The sequence below is a fragment of the Myotis daubentonii genome, chromosome 11, assembly GCF_963259705.1.
Source record: "Myotis daubentonii chromosome 11, mMyoDau2.1, whole genome shotgun sequence".
Classification (NCBI taxonomy): domain Eukaryota; kingdom Metazoa; phylum Chordata; class Mammalia; order Chiroptera; family Vespertilionidae; genus Myotis; species Myotis daubentonii.
Window position 1 is genome coordinate 70,090,470 of NC_081850.1, and position 22,042 is coordinate 70,112,511.

Consider the following 22,042-nt stretch of genomic DNA (forward strand, 5'->3'; position numbering starts at 1 on the left):
GTGTTCCTTCTTTCTCCTTTCCTCTCCTCGCCTTTTATGTGACCGCTCTCCTTTCTTCTCAAGCATTTCTGACTTATTTTTCTCTTATCTTTGTTCTTGTTTTCTCTGCCAGCTGACCTCACTTTGTCCATTCTCTGGAACTTTCTACTATTTTCAGTTTTGTGGAAATGTGGCTCCTAACAAATAATTGGACAGTATTGTGACAAATGGAACATTGGACTAGGAGTTAGAAAGCTTGACTTTGCCCCGTGTAAGCTTGGAGTGAGTCGTATGCCTTCTTTGGGGGCCTCGATTTCCTTAAGTAAATTTACAAAAGGGAAGTGGGAATATTGTACCAAGTGATCTACATATCATGATACTATAATTTTGTCTCCTGAAATGTTGCTCAGCCCACGTACTGCTGTCGGTCTTCACTGCCCTGTTCTGGTTCAAGCCACCACCGCCTCTGCCGGCTACTGCAAAAGCCTTTGTACTGGCCTCTCTCACCACCTCTGCTTGGATTGTTCATACTCTTATTCGTAATTGTTATCAAAGGGACTTGAAGATGCTGGTTTTCTGTTTAGAACCTTTCAGCGATGAACTTTTGCCACTAGGATACAATCCACACTCCTCAGTGCGACTTACAGGTGATCTGGCCTCTCCTGCCTCATCTCTTTGCACACTCTCTTGCAGCCACACCGAACTCCTTTCCATCACTCCAGCACTGTGCTCTTTCTGGATTCAGATCTTTGCACATATCTCTGCTTCTACCCAGAGCATTCTTATCCCAAATCTCTCTACCCCCACCCCCCAATCCTACCTTCTTTGCTCATTCCTGCTCATTCTTAAAATCATAGTGACCATACTGCCTCTTCCAGGAAGCCTGCCTTGACTCACAGGAGAGATGGGAGAGATGACTCTTCTTTCTGCTCCTCTCATATTCTGTGCTTTCCTATGACAGAGGTTTGGGGGCCTCGATTTCCTTAAGTAAATTTACAAAAGGGAAATGGGAATATTGTACCAAGTGATCTACATACCATGATACTGCAATTTTGTCTCCTGAAATGTTGCGTGGATTGTGTCTAACTTTTCCCCACCATATCTCAAGGGCTAGAGGCAGTGCCTGGAACATAATAGATGTTCGAGAAATAAGTGTGTAAGCCAGTACATGCCTCTATACTGGCGCCTGTGGCTTCTGTACCATCCCTAGGTCAGGGAGTTAACTCCAGGGACCCTGGGAGGCCAGGCCCAGGCCTCCAGGGACTGGGGGTGGATCAAGCCCTAACCTCAGCCCCATTGCCCACTCTGTAGCGGCAGCTGAGGCGACGCAGGAGACCGTGGAGTCCCTGATGCAGAAGTTCAAGGAGAGTTTCCGCGCCAACACGCCCATCGAGATCGGTCAGCTGCAGCCAGCACCTCGCAGTGCCTCGGCGGGGAAGCGGAAGCGGAGGAGCAAGTCTCGAGGTAGGCTCTCCTCCACCTCTTTCGGGCATCAGCGGGCTGTCCCCTGTGTCTGAAGATCCCAGGAAGAGCTGTACCCTCTTCCCTTGCTTCCCTGTGCTCATGGTAGTCATGCCTCTGTCTCCCTGATGGATCGTCTCAGCGGGGGCCTTGGAGACAGCAGGCCTGTGCCCCTGGGTGCAGGCTAGGGCAGTGGTCGGCAAACCCATTAGTCAACAGAGCCAAATATCAACAGTACAACGATTGAAATTTCTTTTGAGAGCCAAATTCTTTAAACATAAACTATACTGGTAGGTACATTGTTATTAACCTAATTAGGGTACTCCTAAGCTGGCCTTTGCTAAAAACGTCCTCAATCTGAGGGGTCGATCTCAGCGAATGTACCCCAACTTCTTCTAACGCCACCTCTTCAAAATAGACTCGCCCAGGCCGAAAACCGACTTCTGCGCATGGGCCATGAAGTTTCAATCGCACTGCACGTGCGTACCCGCACGTGGTATTTTGTGGAAGAGCCACACTCAAGGGGCCAAAGAGCCGCATGTGGCTCGCGAGCCACGGTTTGCCGACCCACTGGGGTAGGGTTTCTGAGCCTGCTGCCTCCTCTGAGAATGGGAACGCGGCATGCGTCTTTTAGAGCGGTTCAGAAGGTTAGCGATAGTCTATGGGAAGTGCTCAGCCCAGGGACCGAGCAGAGCAGATGCTCTTTAAATGGAGGCTGGTGTCATGTGGGGGATGGCACGAGGGGGAGAATGTTCTCATGGAGGGATCCCCAGGCTGGGCTCCCAGAGCACGGTGCCTGCTCCTTCTTTCTCAGCCTGAATATGGGGTTAGGAGTGGGAACGTTGTAAGTTAGACAGAACTGGTTCAAACTGGGTTCAGATTTGAATTTCTGTTCAATTCACGTCACCGTGGAGAGTCACTCTGCTTCTCCAACTCACAGAGTGTTTATAATATCTTAGCGCATAGCCCACCATGCAATAAAAAATAGATCTTTCCCTCATTTTCCTTCTCCTCTTCCATTTCTGTCCTCCACATCATCATTTTCACCACCACCTCCTTCTTCTCCTCTTCCTTCCCTCCTCCTCCTCCTCTTCCTCCATCTCCCCCTCCTTCTCCTTCTCCTCCCCCCTCCTCCTCCAACTACTTCTCCTCCTCCTTCTCATCCTCCTCCTCCTCCTCTTCCTCCTCCTATTCCTCCTCCTCCTCCTCCTCTTCCTCCTTCTCCTCTTCCTCCTTCTTCTTCTTCTTCTTCTTCTCCTCCTCCTCCTTCTTTTTCTCTTTCTTCTCCTTCTCCTTCTCCTCCCCCCTCCTCCATGTCCTCCTCTTACTCCTTCTTCTTCCTCCTCCTCCATCTCCTCCTCATTCCTCTTCTTTTTCCTTCTCCTCTTCCTCCAACTCCTTCCTCCTCCTCCTCCTCCTCCTCCTTTTCCTCCTCTGACCATCTGTGTGACTTTGTGCATGGGACAGATCCCTTTAGCATTACCTGATTTCCAAATCTCATTTCCTTCAGTCCACTCAATAGTCTCCAGCTTGCCAGTCTTCTCTGCCTCTCACTTCTCCAGTTCCTATGAACTTGGTTCTGATTATGTCACTGCTCCTCTCTCTGAGCTTCATTGCTGTCCGGTACCTTCAGAAGTGCTCAGGCTTAGGATGGTGATATCTGGGGCTACCACAGAGCTCCAGCCTCTCTGCTGTCTCTTCTAAATCCATGTCTTCCACTCCCACATTCTTTTCCATACCATTCTCTCTGCCTGAAATCTCCCACCTGGACTCTGAGAATAATTGCCATCTATTGACACTTATTCCAAGCAGCAGGCTAAAGTGTGTGTGTGTGTGTGTGTGTGTGTGTGTGTGTGTGTATCTTCTTTTGATCCTCGGCAACCGTAAGAAGCAGGCACAATATTAATTTCCATTTTACAGATGATATCACTAAGACACAGATGGCTGCAGTAACCTGCCCAAAGAGACACCCTAACAAGGACTAGAGCCAGGAAGAACTAAGCAGTCTGGTTCCTGACTTTTTCATTAAACCACTGTGTTCTATGCTAGGAAGTCCTACCTGTCTTTTCAAGCTTAACTTGAATGGCACATTTCCGTGAGGACATCACTGACTGTCACAGTTCACTCTGAATTCTCCCCTGAGTGACTTTGCCCATATCTTTGTACATGTGTGAAGCCCTGATTTCCTTTTTTAGGAATATAATCTTCTTTGGTCTGGCTCTCTCCTTAGCTAGACAGAGAGTTCTTGAGAGAGGAAATTATCTTATGGTATGAGTCATATTTCCACTTCTGGGCCTAAATCAGTGCCTGCACACATGGTAGACACTGGCTGTTGGTTGAGAGAATGTCTGGGTCCTAACCCTGTGAAATGCTGTATCCATTGAAAAACCAAGATCCACACGTGATGCTGAGGTCACACATTGAGGCAGAAGGAGATGTTGAAGTCCCTTTTTGGATCTCCTGTGGTCAACCCCGGGCTGAACTGTTTGAATGATAAAGAACAGTTGCCTTGAGGTCAGCAATGCCTGGGTGCTAATCCCAGCCCAGTCAGTTTCAACCTGCATGGCTTTGGAAGAGTCATCGGATGTCCCCAAGCCTCCGTTTTCCTGTTCTGTAGAATGGCATGCCAATCCCCACATCAGAGGATTGCTGTAAAAATCTGATGAAGTGATGAGTGTAGACTACCATGGAATGCTCAGCTAATGAGTATCAGGAACTGCATAATTGTTGTCTTATATGGGTTCTGGGTTGGACATTCAGGGTCACTTGTAATCTTGCTCAGCCATACCAATCCATCTTCCTTCCTCCACCGTTCACCAAGAATCACCCTCCTTTGTCTCTGCCAATACAGCTCCCATAAATACGCTTGATTCCAAGTTTATAGCCTCCCTTTTCTTTACCAGCCTGAATTCATTTTCTTAGTGTTATAATGTAAACATGTTCTATGTCACCCAATTCTTTCCTCAAAATTTTCCTTTTATGCACCACAACTGCCTTAACGAGGCCCCCATCATTATGCATTTGGGCTCTTTGTAATAGTTCGCCATCATAAACACTACCACATGGAACCCTTTTCCTTTTTTTTGGATAAAATGTGGCCTTCACTTTGGAATCTGTTTCCTTCTCTTAGAGCCGAATTTCAGAATGAGATTATTAAAGAAAATCTGTTGTTTGACTTAGGCCATAATTAGCTATCAAGTTGTTTTAATTTGTAAGTTAAATGGGGCCTACGAAAATGCAGGAAGACATTCATTTCCACCCTAAATGTATCTGAAATCCGCCCTCCCTTTCTTTGTCATCATTCTGACCACTGCCACCTCTCCTCTCCCACTTGCAACTATCCCCGCCTCCAGATGCAGTCTCCTGAGGCAGCCAGAGCAATCCTTTCAGACACATAGACCAGAGAAGGTTACTCCCCTGTTTTAACTCATTCAGTGGTTTCCTCTGATTCTTGGAAGACCATCCCCACTCTGTGCCCAGCCTTCAGACCCGCTCCCCCCTGGGTCTGGCTCCTGCTCTCTTCGCTTGATTAGCCTTTCCTTACGCTGCAGCCACAGGGACTTCCTTCCTGTTGCAAGAACCACCTATCCCTCACCCTGGCCAGACCTCATACCACTCCCCAGCTGCCCCCCTGGCTGGCTGGTCCCGTCTCACCTCCCAGCTCTCAATGCCAATGTCAACTCCTTGGAACTGTCCTCCATGCGGACCCATCTAAGGTGTTCCTCCTTCCCACCCTCCACCTGCTACTGTGATATCACCCCCTACTTCCTCCGTAATATTATGCTCTAAAGTTATCTTATTTGCTTTTTTATTATTTTTCTCTCTAAAATATATTTCATATCCTTAAACCAAATACATAAAAAGTATTGGATCATATTCGTTGAATAAATGAGTATATGAACCTCAACGTCGGCTCATTGGAAAGTGGCCCAGTTTTATCACTTTCGGATGGATGGTTCAGAGGGATGCAGTATAAACCAGCAACTCCGGGTGCAGGCCTCCAGGGATCCTGTTTCCCGGAGGCGGACTCCCTGGTGCATAGGGTGTTAAATGTGTCCAAGTGGGGGCTGTGAAAACAATTTTTTTTCATGGCTTTAGGACATGGAGCCCGCGATTTACTGCCACCATTGGGTAAGGTTTTTGCAAGAGAGAAGCCAAGGAGAGCAGGCACCAGCCCTGCACTTCACAGCTCACACACGCCCCAGGATTTCCGTGGTCAAGTGAACGTCCTGGTTCATAAAAGTTTGGGGAATTCTGCACATGCCCGCTTCCCCTTGGAAATTTCCAAATGTATCAGACCCTGGAAAGTCCTGCAGCCCAGAGACCTGAATTGCTTTGTTTACCTCAGTGTCTGAGAAACCATCCTGGCCACAGAGTTTATTCACCACCACCCCCACCCGGAACATGTAGGAACAGAAGCAAACATAGAAATGCAGTTTTGGAAGTGCTGTCTTAGCCCACACGGTTTGTCAAAAATCCCAAATACGATGGTCTAAATCCTCAATCTGTCACTGTCTCTCTCCTCCTGCTGCCGCGGAGGTGGCCGGGGGCCTGCTGGCCCGGAGTGGGAGCACCTGGCCTCCCTCCTCTTCATTAGGCTCCGCGCCCAGTCCATGGTGCCCAGAGGTACATGGCACAATGCGAAGCGGAAAGCTGTTGTCCTGGAATTGAACACATGGTTAGAAGCAGCTCCAATGTGTTTTTGGTAGCAGTGGCCCCCTCCCGAGAGGCCAGTGGATGCTGAAACGCATCGTCTGGAGGCAGACGGGGAGGCAATGCAGGGCTTGGCTGCTGCCTTCATATCTGTGTAGGGTTTCACGGGCAGCTGTTGGGTAATCACTCCCCCAAGGCGGTGTGCCTTGTGAAGGAGACCTTGGCTTTCAAATAAAGCAGCATAAGATTTGAGGGATGCGAGGAAGGGATTCCTGAGACTCGGGGGTCTTTAAAAGCAGGGTTTTGTCTTTGAAATGTAGTTCAATCATAGAATGACCTTAAGCAAATGAAGAAGCTGTGTTTTGCCTCAGTTTTCTCATCTGTAAAATAGGGTTAGTAATACTAACATCCTATTTAAGTTGTGAGGCAATGCCTGCGAAAGTTATAGTCCAGGGCCTGGCACATACCAGACCCTCTCAATAAAGAGTAGCTAATACTCTTTTATATATTTATATATATAAATTTATTTCAGAGAGGAAGGGAGAGGGAGAGAGAGAGATAGAAACATCAATGATGAGCTCTCTCATCATTGATTGGCTGCCTCTTGTATACCCCACACTGGGTATTGAGCCAACAACCAAGGCATGTGTCCTGATTGGGAATTGAACTGAGACCTCCTGGTTCATAGGTCAACGCTCAACCACTGAGCCACGCCAATTGAGCAAGAGTAGCTGAGATTGTTGTTGTCAAGGCCTGCTCATTTTACCTCCTGAGGCTCATACCTCCATCCCCTATGTCCAAGCCAGTACCTCGGACTTGGTGGAGGTTTCAGTATCCCTCATCCGTATCTTGCAGCAGCCTCTTCATCCCCAGAGCCGTCTTCCCTCCGGACGGCTGGAATGATCTTTTAAAAACACAGTAAATCTGGCCGTGTCACTCCCCTGCCCAGAACGCTTTCCTGGTGCCCTGTCACAGGCAGCGGCGCTCCTCAAGCATTAGCAGTGAAGGCCGATGGGAATCAGCATACCCCGCAGGGCCTGCAGCTGTGCTCCAATGACAGTGGTCCAAGCCCACATCCCAGGGTCCAGCTTTAAAAAAATCCATGCTATTCTATTTTACAAAGTATGCTTATTTTAGTCTGAATTATGTTACATTGTTTGTCAGGTAGATTACTTAGCATTGTCTGAAGTCTGTAGGGAACACGGGGATCCCAGGAAGAAGAACCGCGCTATGCTGATTACCCTAGGGCAGTGGTCGGCAAACTCATCAGTCAACAGAGCCAAATATCAACAGTACCTCTTCAAAATAGACTCGCCCAGGCCAAAAACCGACTTCTGTGCATGGGCCACGAAGTTTCAATCGCACTGTACGTGTGCGCCCGCACTTGGTATTTTGTGGAAGAGCCACACTCAAGGGGCCAAAGAGCCGCATGTGGCTTGTGAGCCGCAGTTTGCCGACCACGGCCCTAGGGTGATACTGTCCCATCCTCAAAGGGTTCCCTTAGGATCAAATGAGATATTGCTGGGAACGCACTGGGCACACGGCCAGTTGCACCTGTGGGCTGTTGCTTTATTGTTTACTGTTCTTATCACTTCTAGTTTATTATGACTGTTAATGTTGTCTGCATCACTACCCTGTAGGGATCCATTTACCCAATTTGAGAAGCAAGAACCTGTAGGATGAAGGACACACTGTTTAATAGGATTTAGTCGCCATAGCCTGCTACATAAAGTCCTTCCTGGCCTGGATTCCAGCCTCCCTCCCACCCCCGCCAGGCCCTGGTCACTGCATTCTGTGGCCTCCAGCACACTGGCCCTTTCTCCCTTCTCCCTACATGCCTCCCAAGTGTGTGCACTGCTCACGCCCTCCCTCCTCTTCTCCCTGCTCTTCTTCAGGCCACAAACCGATATTCATTTGTTCAAAATGCGAAGTCTTCTCTGTGAAGACGCCCAGGCCCCAGGCTGCCCTCAGCCATCACTCAGCGGAGCGTGCCACTCCTTCCCGGGTGTTTGCAGCCCTGTGCTGCTCTCTGTCCCAGCCCTTCTCAGTTCGGCATAAGTACATGTGGACACATCTTTTGCCTCCTTCCTTTGACAGTCCTGTGATGGAAAGGACAGCGATGTATGTCTCTCTGTAGCCCAGATGCCTAACACAGAACTGGCATAGACTAGTGCTGCCTGAATGGAAGGATATCTGAATAGATGGATGGATAGAAGGAAATAATTGAGATTTTCATGGTATATATGGGACTAACAAGATGTGGTGCAACCAGCATCTATGGAGCATTTAGTATGTTCTAAGCTTATCAAGTATACTTCATTTTAAAACTCCCCCAAATTTCACTCCACAAAAGAGGAAATTCAAGCTCACTTGGGCTCATTGACTTGCCTAGAATTCAGAGCCCTGGCAGGGCCCACATCTCAGTTCTCAGATGACTTGAGTTTTCGTCTCAGCTAGCCAGACCAAGATCTCCGGGCTGTGAAGTTGCTCAAGATAAATGCTGGGAAGAAGCTGTAGCGTTCCTTGCCCTGGCAGGTGTCTCTGTAGTGTCCGTGCTGCTGGGAGGGAGTGCAGGAGCTGCAGGTTCAGGAAAGGAGGCATCTCTGCGAGCCGTCAGGACTGTCCCTGGCAGGCTGCGCCTGGCCCCAGGAGCCCAGTGCCAGGTCCTCAGGAGAGGCAACCCCGGTGGTTATGTCACTTTCCCGTGCTCCGTGAGATCTGAAGGCACTCACTCCCCTTTTTTTGGCAGGTCATGCGTGTAGAAGGTGTTCCACCCAGATCTCTGCCCATCAGCACTTGATCCTTAGTGAAGGGCAGGGCGTTAGCCGTTTGCACTACAGTGGGATACATGGGAAGGTGGTGTGGGATGTTGACTAGGCCAGTGGCCGGCAAACTGCGGCTCGGCAAACCGCGGCTCACGAGCCACATGCGGCTCTTTGGCCCCTTCAGTGTGGCTCTTCCACAAAATACCGACTTCTGTGCATGGGCCACAAAGTTTCAATCGCACTGTACGTGCGTGCCCGCACATGGTATTTTGTGGAAGAGCCACACTGAAGGGGCCAAAGAGCCGCATGTGGCTCGTGAGCCGCGGTTTGCTGACTATGGGACTAAGCTGGGAAAATAATTAAAGAGGGCTTCACAGTGGAGGTGGGCTTTGACGAATTCGTTCCTGTGAACCAGGGAGAGAGGTTGGGAAGGCATTGCTGATAGAAGAAAGACAATATGGGAAGGCACATGGGAGTGACGCTGTGCAGGGCATCATGAGAATATCTGGGGGAAACCATGAACAAAGAAGATGCTGGTGAGGTGGGCAGAACCTAGAAGTCCCTCCACAGTTCCCAGCTGCGCTCCACACTGGGGTAGAGGTACATTCTGCTCTTTCCTCCGCCCTGATAGGTTAGCCCCAACAGGCTCTTTTACCGCGAGGCGCTGACCTCAGAAGCAGGCTGATGTTAACATGTTTTTTTCCTGTTTATTAGTAACCGTCTATAAGTTATTCTCTTGGTTGGGAAAAACATTCAGAAACATTAATGGCTTCACATCATTTGCCTTGTTGGGTTGCATATTGAACAGGATGTGTCTTCGTTTCCCGTGGCTCCCGTCTTGGTGCCCCCAAGCCCTGTGCCCCTCAGCAGCCTTCCCTTCCTGCCCAGGAGTTTGGGCGGAGCTTGCTGCCCCTTTTGCCAAAGGAAGTTCTGATAGTGAATAATCAGAAGGAAGTTCAACTTGAAACCATGAGGGAGTTACAGGGACAGAAAGACGACTGGCTAGACCCCAGGTACCCAGAGTCTAGCCCCAAATCAGTGGTGAAAAGCCCCTTTCCTGGACCTCCTTGCCATTTCTCCAGCTGGGTTTTCCTCCCCGTCTCTGCCGAAAGCCTGCTCTTCCTTGAAAGCCTTAAGGAAACTTTCTTTATGAAGTCTTTTTTTTATATATGTTTTTATTGATTGCAGAGAGGAAGGGAGAGGGAGGGAGAGATAGAAACATCAATGATAGAGAATCATTGATCCGCTGCCCCCTGCACACCCCCTACTGGGGATCCATCCCGCAACCCAGGCATGTGCCCTTGGCCAGAATCGAACCCAGGACCCTTCAGTCCACAGGCCGATGCTCTACCCAGGGAGCAAAACCAGCTAGGGCTCCATGAAGTCTTGTCAAAAGTTTCCCAAATAAAAGCCATGCAAACTCCCTCCAAACTTCAATAACCTTTTCTCCATCTTCCTTATATTTGTCATGAATTACCTTTCATTAGCGTAATTTATGGCCACTTCTCTTCTCCCTTAATTAATTCCTTAAGCACAGTGACTGTTTCCAGGTCGTGTCTCGTTTCCACATACCAGCCTTAGTCCCTGACAAATAGCAGATGCTCAGTGAAGGCGTGATGAGTTAATGGACAATTAACTCAAACGGGCTGCGTGATCTTGGACAAGACCTTCAGTCCCCGGGCCTCAAGGTTCCCATCTAAGGAGCTGCGTGGCTTTGTGGAAATGAACTCAGGGTTTGGAGTCAGATCCGTATGGACTCATATCCCAGCTCTGCCTCTGGCTCGCTCAACTTTGGCCAGTGACTTACTGTGCTACATCCCTATTACCCAGTCTGCAATTAGTACAGTCAGCCTCCTTCTCAGGAGGCTGAGAGCGCTGGAGTTAATGTATGCAAAGTGCTCAGCAGGCCACACTGAACACAGTGAGCACTAATAAATCCTGCTTGCTCATTTGGAGAGTGCAGGTGATCGGCTGGACCATTTCCTGAGGTCTCCTCCAACTCAAATGGCCTTTGATTACAAATCTGATTGGAAGCATTTATTGACTCGTGTGAAGCCCAGTATTTGGAGTCAGAGAACCTTATGTGCACCCAGCTCTTAAGTTCAGTGGGTCCTTGAGGAAACTGCTCCATCTTGGACTCCATCCCCAGCACCTGGGGTGTGACAATACCTGCCCTCTTGTCTCCCAGGGCTGCGGTGAGCACGTGTTGGAATGCTCATGGAAACGCTCCTCTCATGCACACTGCAGATGAGCTGCATCCTGGAATCGGAGCCCTGGCTTCTTCACAGACGGGACGATGTGTGTTTTTATCTGGGAGCCTTCTTCCAGGGCCTCTGGCTTTCCTTTTCTAGACCTCAGGCCTCTCCTGAGAGAAGCTGTCAGGGCCGATACCACGACAACCCAGCCATCCCAGGTCGTGTTGGACTGAGGCAGCAGAGAGCTGATTGGTAGTCCGAGCACACAGCTGCTTCCATAAATCTTCCCTGATGTGTCTTTCAGAGAAGTTTGCGTTCCTGAAAGTGTGTGTCTCCTCCAGGCGGTTTTCTTTGTTCATCTGAAATATGCCAGGTGGCTGTCAGTGCATTCTGTCTGGCCCGGCCGGGTGGAGCGGCAACTGCAAACAACCTTAAACAGAAGGCTCTGGATGTAGTCCTGGTGGCGTCTGCAGACGCAGCTCAGGGACACTTCCCTCCTCGGAGGGCTCCGGTGCTCTGTGGGCGAGAGTTGTGGCAAATAACCACCCTGCCACTTTGTGAATTACTGCAGCAACCATTCACCTGGCTCTTAATCCAGGCATTTGGTTGGGGCCCAGGTGGGCAGGCCTTCTGGTCCGGGTGAGGCAGGCTAATCTGACCTGGTTCAGCCAGCTGCCAGAGGCTGGGCCACAGGCAGAGGGCTCCAAGCACAGCAGAAGGAGATGCAAGACGTTTAGGGCTTAAGCTCAGAAGGCGCACATCATTCTCCTTGCTTCATTCTCTCGCTCATAGAGTCACGAGGCTGTCTCAGACTCAAGTGGAGGAACAGACTTCATTTCCTTTTTTTAATATATATTTTATTGATTTCAGAGAAGAAGGGAAAGGGAGAGAAAGATAGAAACATCAATGATGAGAGAGAATCATTGATTGGCTGCCTCCGGCACACCACCCGCAACCCAGGCATGTGCCCTTGGCCAGAATTGAACCTGGGACCCTTCAGTCCACAGGCTGATGCTCTATCCACTGAGCCAAACCAGCTAGGGCAGACTTCATTTCTTGAAAGAGAAAGTGATAAGATACTGGGGTGAACTTTGAAACATGCAGCTTTTGATATTCCATGAAACCTCTGTTTTATGGTGAAACCTAGGGTGATCCTCACAAGCTCATGAGGTAAGCACCATCATTCCCACTTTGTGGATGGAAAAACTGAGGCTGTGAACTATGTGACAAAATCATAATGTCAAGGGAGGACCCAGTCTCCGATCCTCATCCTTTTGTAGATGATCTGAAGGCCACAGGCACTACTGTTATTGCACTTGCGTTATTGAGCTCCACCGGTGCTGTGTCTTCTACACATGGGAGGCACGACCCTCCACCAGCACAAAGGTTACGCCTGGCTTTATTGCGGTTGTCTGGGACTGAACCCGCAATATCTGCCAGGTACGTCGGTATACTTTTTTGTACCTCTGCTACCTTGCCTGTCTGTAACTGTGCTAAAGAGGTTTGGATCTCAAGCCATTGCTAGTGAGATACAGCCTGGCTTGTGGTGTATGGACGTGGGATGCTGGCTCCATCCTGGCAAAGGCCTATGGTCTGTCTCGTGCAAGATCGGCAAATGTTTTCAGTAAAGGGCCAGATAGAACATATTTGAGGTCTGCTGACCAAGAGGTAAACTTAAGGATAATATGAAGTCACTTATACAATGAGAGAACATTCATTTTCTATAAATTTTATGGATGGAATTCAATATATAATAATTATCAAGTACCATTTTTTATGAAGTTTTAATGAGAAGAATGGAATTTATTAACGACACTCAAATATGAATTTCATATAATTTTCATATCTTAACATATTCTTGTTTTGATTGCTCTAACCACTTAAAGATGTAAAAAAAAAACAAACCCTTCTTAGCTTGTAGATCATACAAAAACTGGCAGTAGCCAGATTCATCCTGCAACTCCCAGTGTAAGGGGGCATCTCAGATTTTTACTTAGAGAATCTTAGATCCAACTCCTCCTGACCCTAACAGCTGTGTGACTTTAGGCAAAGCCTTTTGTCTCAGAGTCCTTGTTGCCTCAGCCTCCCAAACATATACTAGGGTAAAACAGTTTCCAACGTTCTCTTCATCCATCAGAGATGGAAGTGAATGTCAAGGTCATCTCATTTGACCTGCTTGTAGATGCCAAGGATGGTAGAAGGGAGACCTCATCCATGCCACAGACAGGAACTAGGAGACCCAGGCATGGAAGCCCCCCGACTTACAAACTGCCCTCTCTGCATGCCATTTGAACGTGTGAAAGCATGTAGGCCTTATAACCTGCAGTAGAATTGACTATTGGGGAATTGGGGTAAAACACATTATTAAAAGCTGGCAGCGTGGGCTCTTTTCTGATACAACTGTAATCAAACGGGTAAATGCCTTAGGAGGTTACCAGGAGAAGCTCTGATTTCCCCATGTTTGGGGAAGACATGGTTAAACATGCTGAGGATGTGGGGTGGAGTGCAGGGGCCTCAGCAAGCTGTGCTCCAAATAGACGCTCAGGGGCAGGGAGTGGAGGATGTTGCTGAGCAGTTGGGACTCTTTCATCAGCTCCTATTCTATACTTTTATATTGGGCTTTAATACTTTGGGGAAAAGTTCCAAATCTAGAATATATGTTTTGAAAGACAGAAATGTTTTTATTTGTAACAGAAGCTCCCATTCCTCTATGGAAAGAAAGCTGGCAAATGGGTTAGACTTTGAACAGCTTGGTGCTGTAAGCTGATGAGGTCCTCTTCCTTACACATACACACACACACACACACACACACACACACACACACACACACACATGCTATGCTGGGTGAAATATAGCTTCTTTCAATAAATGTAAGTTCAACTCAAAATGAAGAAAGGGAAGTCCTCAGGTATCAGGGAAGAGGGAGAAATGTGAAGCCTGGGCTCTGCGCGTAGAAGCTGGTGTCATGGCGGGCAGGCAGGTGGGATGGGATAAAAGTGAAGAGAAAGGACAAGGAAGGAAAAGATGAAAGGTAACGTAGCAATAAGCCAAGGGCATGGGGAATCACAGTAAATATAATTTGCATATTAAAGCTCAGATGTATAATTTTCCTAAAACATAGACACAGAAGTTTGACAGAGAAGGAAAAGAAAACATATATACTAACCAAACACCAATCAAATGGAAGCTGGGGAAGAAATATAAATATATAACAAAATACTCCGGGGAAAATGCCTTGGGTTCTTGATAGGGATTGTATTGAATCTATAGATGGCTTTGGGCAGTATGGATATTTTAACATCATTAATTCTTCTAGTTGTTACAGACAGAATACCTTTCAATTTATTGAAATCTTCTGCAATTTTTTTTTTAGCAGTGTCTTGTAGTTTTCAATGTAGAGGTCTTTCACCTCTTTGGTTGAATTTAATTCTAAGTATTTTATTGTTTTTGATGCTATTGTATCCCTGTTTTTGATGTATTGGATCCCTGATAGCTTCTCTGGCCTCATTCTAAGTGGAACCATATTCTTTATTTCCCTTTTAGAGAATCCATTGTTAGTGTGTAGAAATGCTACAGATATTTGTATGCTAATGTGTCCTGCAACTTTACTGAATGTGTTAATTAGATCTAAGTTGTTTTGTTGTTGGAGTTTTTAGGGTTTTATATATTTAAATCATGTCATCTGAAGAATAAAGGTTTGTTTATTTTTAGGTCTAAAAAATGTCACTAATTAATTATTAAAAGGACGGTTCACCAGGAGACAAATGAAATCTATGCTTATGTGCAGGAACAACACAGCTCCCAAATAGGTAAAGGAAACAAGTGAGAGAAGTTCAGCAAGTTGATGACTATATAATCAAAGTGAGAGATTTTATAGAACTCTTCCTAGTAAAACAAGTAAGCAAAGTAATAATCTAGATAAATTGAACTCTACTGCTAAAAATATAATCATATGGGCATGTATACAATTCTGTCCCCAAGAATCAGAATTTAAAGATTTTTCTCGGGAAGTGAGAAATTCTCTTTATGGGTCTTGACATCTTATAACTTCAATTATCTGGCTTTGGCCCCATTTCATGAAATTTTATTTTATTTTCCACGATGACTCTTTGCAACATTGATGACTAAATGTGGTTTAATTTTGATGCCTCTGCAAGACATTCTTTCCCTCAGGGGTGGGAGGAGGGGGAAGCAGTTGGTGTGTGCTGGTTTTATTTAGATCTTGTTTTCCGGGGTAGAAGGCGTTGTGGAAGGACTGTGGCTGAAAGAGAACACTTCCAGAAACCATGGGCACTGTCCAGACCAAGTGGTAGTATTTAATATTTTGTTTCGGTGCATAGCCCTCATATTTCTCCTTCAGGCCATAGAAATAGTCCATTTTGTCAGAACAGCGTCTAGAAATAAAAAGGCCCTATGTGCAGTCTATTTGTGAAGGTTCTGGGGAGTAGCTGTGACATCTGACCTCCCCCTGTATCTGTCGCCCTGGTTACCTTCCCGAAGATGAAGATGTTGGCTGAGAAGGGTCGGTGTGCTCCCCTTCAGTGGAATGTTGTGACGTCAGTAGCTCTGTTCATAGAGTCCAAGATTTGGAAGGGTCTTGAAGAAATTCTGCTTGCAGGCAGAATGCATGGAAATAAATGGACAAGATCTTGAGACAGGTAGCTACACTGATAATTACAGCATCCCAGGATCCCTGATAGCTTCTCTGGCCTCATTCTAAGATCAGCGTCCATGGTCCCAGTACATGCCCTGTCTTAGGAGAGTCCTTTCTAAGTTCTTTCTAGCGCTGCTGCTGCTGAGTCCCGTTTCCTAGATTCCAGAATTTCCTGCTAGATCCCTGCCCATGACTTCCAACAAGACCTTCATCCATGCCTTCAGCTGCATGCCTATCATGTCGGAGACACCCTGCTAGGCCCTGAGATGGCAGTGGAAAACCAGGCACACAGTGTCCCTGTCTCTGTGGGCTCAAAGCATGGCGGAGGAAGCAGGCAGGCCATCTATCAAGCAAGGAGGCATTCATGTGCGACAATTACAAATTGTTCTAAGTGCATTGGGGGACATGACCTTGGTGTTGGCCATTAAATTGTCCACCCGGCCTGCAGCGAAACCAATCAGGCTTCCTATTCCTCGCCTCGGCTGGAAGCCATCAGTGCCCATGACTCCCCCAACACTGTGCTTTTTAAAGAATATATGTTTTTATTGATTTTTAGAGAGAATGGCAGGGAGAGGGATAGAGAGATAGAAACATCATTGACCAGCTGTCTCCTGCACATCCCTTAATGGGGATCGAGCTCACAACTCAGGCATGTGCCCTTACTTGGAATTGAACTGTGACCTCCTGGTTCATAGGTCAACCTCAACCACTGAGCCACACAAACCGGGCAGCACTGTGCTGTTTTATTCCATTTCTTACTTTGGGATAGGTACCTGATGGGAAACAACATTGATAATCAGCCGCCTATTTTGTGCCAGCCACTGTTGTCGCCCATGTGTAATGATAGCCACCCTTCCATAACCCTAACTTGTAAACGAAATGGACGTTCCGAGGCATGAGGTTAGGTTGCCCGAGCTCACATGGTCAGGCAGTGGTGGAGCCTGGATATAAACTCAGATCCGCCTGCCCCCAGCCGCTGTCCCGTCCCCCGCACTGTAGCTCTGCCTGCTTGCAGGGCTTGCCTCCAACACTTGCCTTCCCATCGCCCGTGTGGGGCTGGGCACATAAGCAGGGCTCCGAGGTTCCACTGAAGTTTGGCAGAAATGAAGGCAGCCGCACAAAAGGGCCCTTCCCTCAATCCCCTAATTGCCCTGGTGGGATTCGCATTCATTTTTCTCGCCTAATTATTATTAAGAATATGCCATCTGTGTAAATTAGATTTTATGATTCCGCTGTAAACTTGTGTGCAGTTTCGTTTTTTTAAAACTCTAACCTTTATGTCATTCCATGATGGAAAATGTTGGTTTGATGTACGAGGTCTAATTGTCCCCGCCATGTGTTGGAAACCCAAATGGAAGGAAGCATTAAGGTTAAATGATTATATCACAACTTACTTGGTTTGCATTTTGCATCCAGTTCAAAACACAAACCCCTCGCCTCATTAATCCTTTGCAATCCAATCTCCCCGCCCCCCTCCCCCAAATGAAATGATACTTCGGGGATACATTTATATCCTTTTAACAGCCGCCTGACAGTTCTGCTGATGGAGCGCCTATCCAACTTTGCTACTGGATAGTGACAACTCGCCCTGACGGGTCTGTGTACCTAATTGTTCTCTCGCAGTAGATTTAATTAATGCTTACCCTCATCATAATCTTGCAGCTAGCGAGCCCTCGCTGCAGGGGCCGATAATGGCAAAAGGATTTCTTTTTTAGCCAAGAGAGGCTCCAAAAGGCTTTGTAAAAACTCTTAGAGGTTTGTGTGTTTTTTTAAGAGGAAAAGAAATGCGTCCAAGCCTGTGTCATTTCTTTCCCTCCCACGTTAGTGCCACATGTGAATGGATTTGAGGCCACCTAAGGGGATGGGGTTGTTAAACCTAATTTCAGACTAAGTATCGCTAATAGGAGCGGCTCTGACAGGCCCACAAGGAAGATGTATATTTTTTAATATCTTAGCTTAGAATCGACGTGTCCTTCCTTCTTTTTGTTTACGTCTCTGTACAAAATATGTGTTTGTGTATTTTTCTAACGGTCTCCCCAAATGCCACCCCAGTGTTCAGTAATAAATTGCTCAGCGAGAGAGGAGGTATTAAAGAGAAATGACAGGGGGGAGAGACAAAGGGAGTGTAAAGACAAGATTTGGAAAGAGATTATTAGGAAAATCGTACGAAGGAGGGGGGGGTGTGTGTACTTATAAAACCCCGTTAGATGGGCACGCTTTGCAAATAACCTGCCCCAGTCCATGCTTATGAAATATCCATGTGCCATTTGCTTTTGAATACCAGGATGGCAATGCCTGTGTTTGCAAAGAGACTAACAGTTTACAAGACATGTTCACATCCCTTATCGGAGGTGATCTCGGCAACAGCCCTGGGAGGGGAGCAGAGAGGCGTTCATGGATGAGGAGACTGAGGCCCAGAGAGGTTGAGGCACTTGCCCACAGTCACACAGCTAGAAATGAGAAGAACCTGGCCATGAAGCTCCAGCTTCTAAAGCCAAATCCCAGGCATTCTTCACCACCTAGGCCACCTCCCTTTAGGTTGAAAATGCACGCAGGGAAGATTGAAGGGAGTGGCTCAAATAGCAGCCCTCTTTGCCTTTTTTGGTCTTGCTCAAGCATCAGCAGACTCTTGGCTAAAAGATACCATCTGAGTGAAGAGGAATATGATGCCACTTACTTTAACGATCACATGCATTATTGATGATCATTATTACTGTGCGTTATTGTGGGAGAGTTCATCCAGTAAGATCCGAGAGGCCTCCGGTAAAATGTGGCCGCTACGTCAATGCCTTGACCTTGCACTCCAAGAGGCCTAAAATGAAATAGTCTAGAAACTCGGGGATTGTGGAGTGGGAAATGAGTACTTAGAAATGACCCCATAATACAGACGAGAAAACTGAGGCATAGAGCGGGTGAAGTGACTTCTCTACCCTGAGCCAATGACAGATCTGGGCCCCCAACCCCCAGTTTATTTCTCTGTCCAGTACACTACAGCTGTGACCTTAAGGTGGAAGAGGCTGCTAGGGCCACATGGCTGTTACACAGAGAGTGTGTGCACAGTGGGATGAGTGCATGTTTATAGGCGAGAGTCTTTGTGAGGCTTAGGTGATAGTATCTTGGGCTTGGGAATGACTAGGTGCTTCTTCAAACTGACCCATCAACTTCCCAAGCTTTCGTGACTTCTGATGGATCCACCCCCTAATCAATCCATTTCTTAGATCTTTTGAGGTTCTGTGTCCCTTATTCAGTCTTGTCCTTCCCCAGGCTAGAGTGACAGGCCTCTAGGGGTGCCATTGGGCTCCTATTGAGCATGCACTTACCACTGTTTCTCCCCCCTGACAATCCTGTTCCTAGGGTGCGCTGCTCCCTGGATGGGTGAAGGGGGTTGTTAATCCACTTGCTTGGAGGGGCAATGCTGCTGCCCCCTGCAGGGTGTGAAGCTGTGGTTTCCTGGTTAAACAGGCTTATGCTCCCTGGTGTATTATGCTGAATAGTGCCCGCTTTCCTATGCTCCCTCCCTGTATTAACATGTAGCTCCCTTCACTAACACTCCCACTTGGCTTAGTGGATGTGACAGAAGCCAGCTCTTGATAGGCAGCTCCGGCTTCCTGGTGTCTTGATTGGACCCAGCAGCCTACCAGGACCGTCTCCCCTGCAAAGGCACAGCTTTATTCTCCAGATGGCCTGGCCTTCTTCCAGAAGCTCAGGGGTCTGCATTATAAGTTTCCTAATTGGCACTTTTGTTATGAACTCTGTGTCGTATTTATTACCACCGATGGCTGTTAGACTACAGGTCCACCGGATCATCTGGTGCAAATGGCCGGGTCTGCACCCGGGCCTGCCCTGCGGCAGAGCCTTTTCCTCTGCGATTCACTCAGAGCTGGCAGCCTTCCCTGCCACTGGGAAGAGGGTCAGGGCAGCATCCCCAAGTATTTAACGTGCTGCCTTCAGAACCCAAAGAGGCCTCCCAAGCCTTCTGCTTCCCCCCCCCCCGGAAGTATAAGATGCAGGGCTTTCTCATTTATTGTGGAACTGATGCGTGGCATGCCACAGACCACAGACACCTAAACTCTTCAGTGACGTGGCAAACCCCGGTTCTTCATCAGATTTCCAGGACCTTCTGGAGCACACGTCTTACCAAATCCCTCCAGACCGCCATGCCAGAGGGTAGGGCCATTAATACAGCTGTGGGGCAAGACTGTAAATGTGCAGTGCTCCCCCCCCCAGGGGAGTGGAAACTGCTTCTGACCCTCCTTCCAGGCAGAGATGGAAAAGACCCTCTCTCCCAGGTCAGTAGCCACAGACTGCCTGCCCGAGGCTGTGTGAACTGGCTGCGGCACGGGCACCACGTCTGGCGGCTGCGCTTGAGCCTACAATCGGTTTGCATCTGTCAACCAATTGCTCACTGCCATCCTGCTGGACCCAGCTGAGTTCTGAAGGGACCCCATTGGTGACACCCTACATCTTCAAGGTCTTCAAGGGGGTCACTTATCACACCCATTCCTCTGAGGATGAGATTGGTCTGGGTTTCCTCTCTTGGTTGGGGGTGGAAATGCCTTTACTTGCCTTTCCCACAATCACAGTTTATCATAGAGACCAAGGGAGCAATAAATATTACATATGTCCATGTACATTATACACGCGGGGGCTGGGAAAATGATCATTCCGTTAACTGGCAGTTCATATACCCCCCACTCTACATAGGCCTTGTGCCCCCGGGGTATCTGTGTCAACTCATATTCTACTGTCTTTGGAAAGTATTGTGCTGGCCCAGTAGCTCAGTTGGTTAGAGGGCCATCCCTAAACGCCAGGGTTGTGGGTTCAATCACCAGTCAGGGCACATACAAGGAACGTATAAATAAGTGGAACAACAAATTGACCTCTCTCTCTCTCTCTCTCTCTCTCTCTCTCTCAATAAAAATAAATAAATAAAAGTAAAAAGGAAAATACAGTGCTCCTCTTACCTGGGTGACGGTGACCCAAGTACATGGCGTAGGCCCCCTGAGCAAGGCCTGGAGGAAGGTTGCTGTGTGCACTTGCTGTGGGTTTGCGCCTTTCTCAGCGGCGCTCAGGCTCCCCCTTAGTCGGTGGACTGAAAACAGCCTGCCCAGCTCTGAGGGCCCGGCCAGGTCTAGAAACCGGCGTATGGCAGAGGCTTGGCAAATCCTCGCCGTCATAGCACGATGACTCATTTTGCCGGAAGTGTTCACAGTGTGTGTGGGAAAGTGGAGTTTTTAGTCATTCACCAGCAGATATGACAGAATTTCCCTCTGAGCCACCACCTTGTTCTATTTCGGGCTTTTGCATCCCTCCCCCGTACCCACTGGGAGCCAAAATATTTTGTAATTGTTCGGCATTTCACAATTACATAATCTTTGAATACAAATTTCCTCTAATGGGGGGTAATAGCCGTGCAGTGCTGTGGAATTAGCTCTTCATGCTCCCCTGCTATTTATCTGTTCACATCCACCTGGCAAAGGCTACCCACAGAAAAGCTGTTAAAAGTCGGGCTCTCACCTTCCGGGGAAAGCCAGGGTCCCAGACGTGTCGCAAAGGGCTCCCTAACATCTCTTACAAATACCTTATTCAAAGAAGATCTAGGGGGCAGGAATCAGTGTCCCTATTTTTCATATTACAAAAAAAAATTTTAGTTAAAAAAGAATCAGAAAGGTTAAGTAATTTTCTCAAAGTCACACAGCAAGGAAGAGCCTGAGCTCAAATCTAGTCCCTGGCATGTGTTTTTTCTAGCACTTAAGGGTGCTCGCACTTAAGGGTGTTAATAACAAAAGGCTTTGTTATTAGCTGGAGAGAGAAACCCTGGGACCAGTGGGTGAGGGAGGCCTTAGAGGGGGCCTGCCCCGGAGACCACTCCCTCAGAACATAGCCCACCTGGTCCTCAGCCGGGGTCTCCTGTTCTGGCTGCAGGGAGTCTTGGCCCTCTCACCCCTAAGCCTGAAGCCAGTCCCTGGGAAACCCAGAGCAATTTGGGAAATAACACATCATACCTAGCAGACTGGAATTCATTTCTTTCAGATCCTTCCTTTCTAAAGAGAGTCCCTCATGTAACCAGGCAGGCGAGTTCCTGGAACACATATAATCAAGTCCCTCAGTATCCATAGGGGATGGGTCCCAGGTCTCCCAAGAATACCCAAGTCCACAGATGCTCAAGTCCCTTATAGGAAATGGCACGGCATTTGCATACAACCTATGCAGTCAGCCCTGTTAGTGCAGGATTCACATCCACAGATTCAACCAACTGCAGATCGAAAATATTTTTTGGGGGGTGGGGGGAAATCCCAGCAAGTTCCAAAAAGCAAAACTTGAATTTGCCACA

The 22,042-nt window shown here is 47.8% G+C and overlaps 1 protein-coding gene across 2 annotated transcripts in view; it reads left to right on the forward strand.

Moving 5' to 3' along the window:
- The window catches only part of ASTN2 (astrotactin 2), a 742,933-nt gene that overhangs the window by 211,853 nt on the left and 509,038 nt on the right, over nt 1-22,042 (forward strand). For both annotated transcript variants that reach the window (XM_059657840.1, XM_059657842.1), the window contains exon 4: nt 1,291-1,443. In XM_059657840.1, coding sequence (XP_059513823.1) covers nt 1,291-1,443 — 153 coding nt within the window. The remainder of the gene's footprint in view (nt 1-1,290; nt 1,444-22,042) is intronic.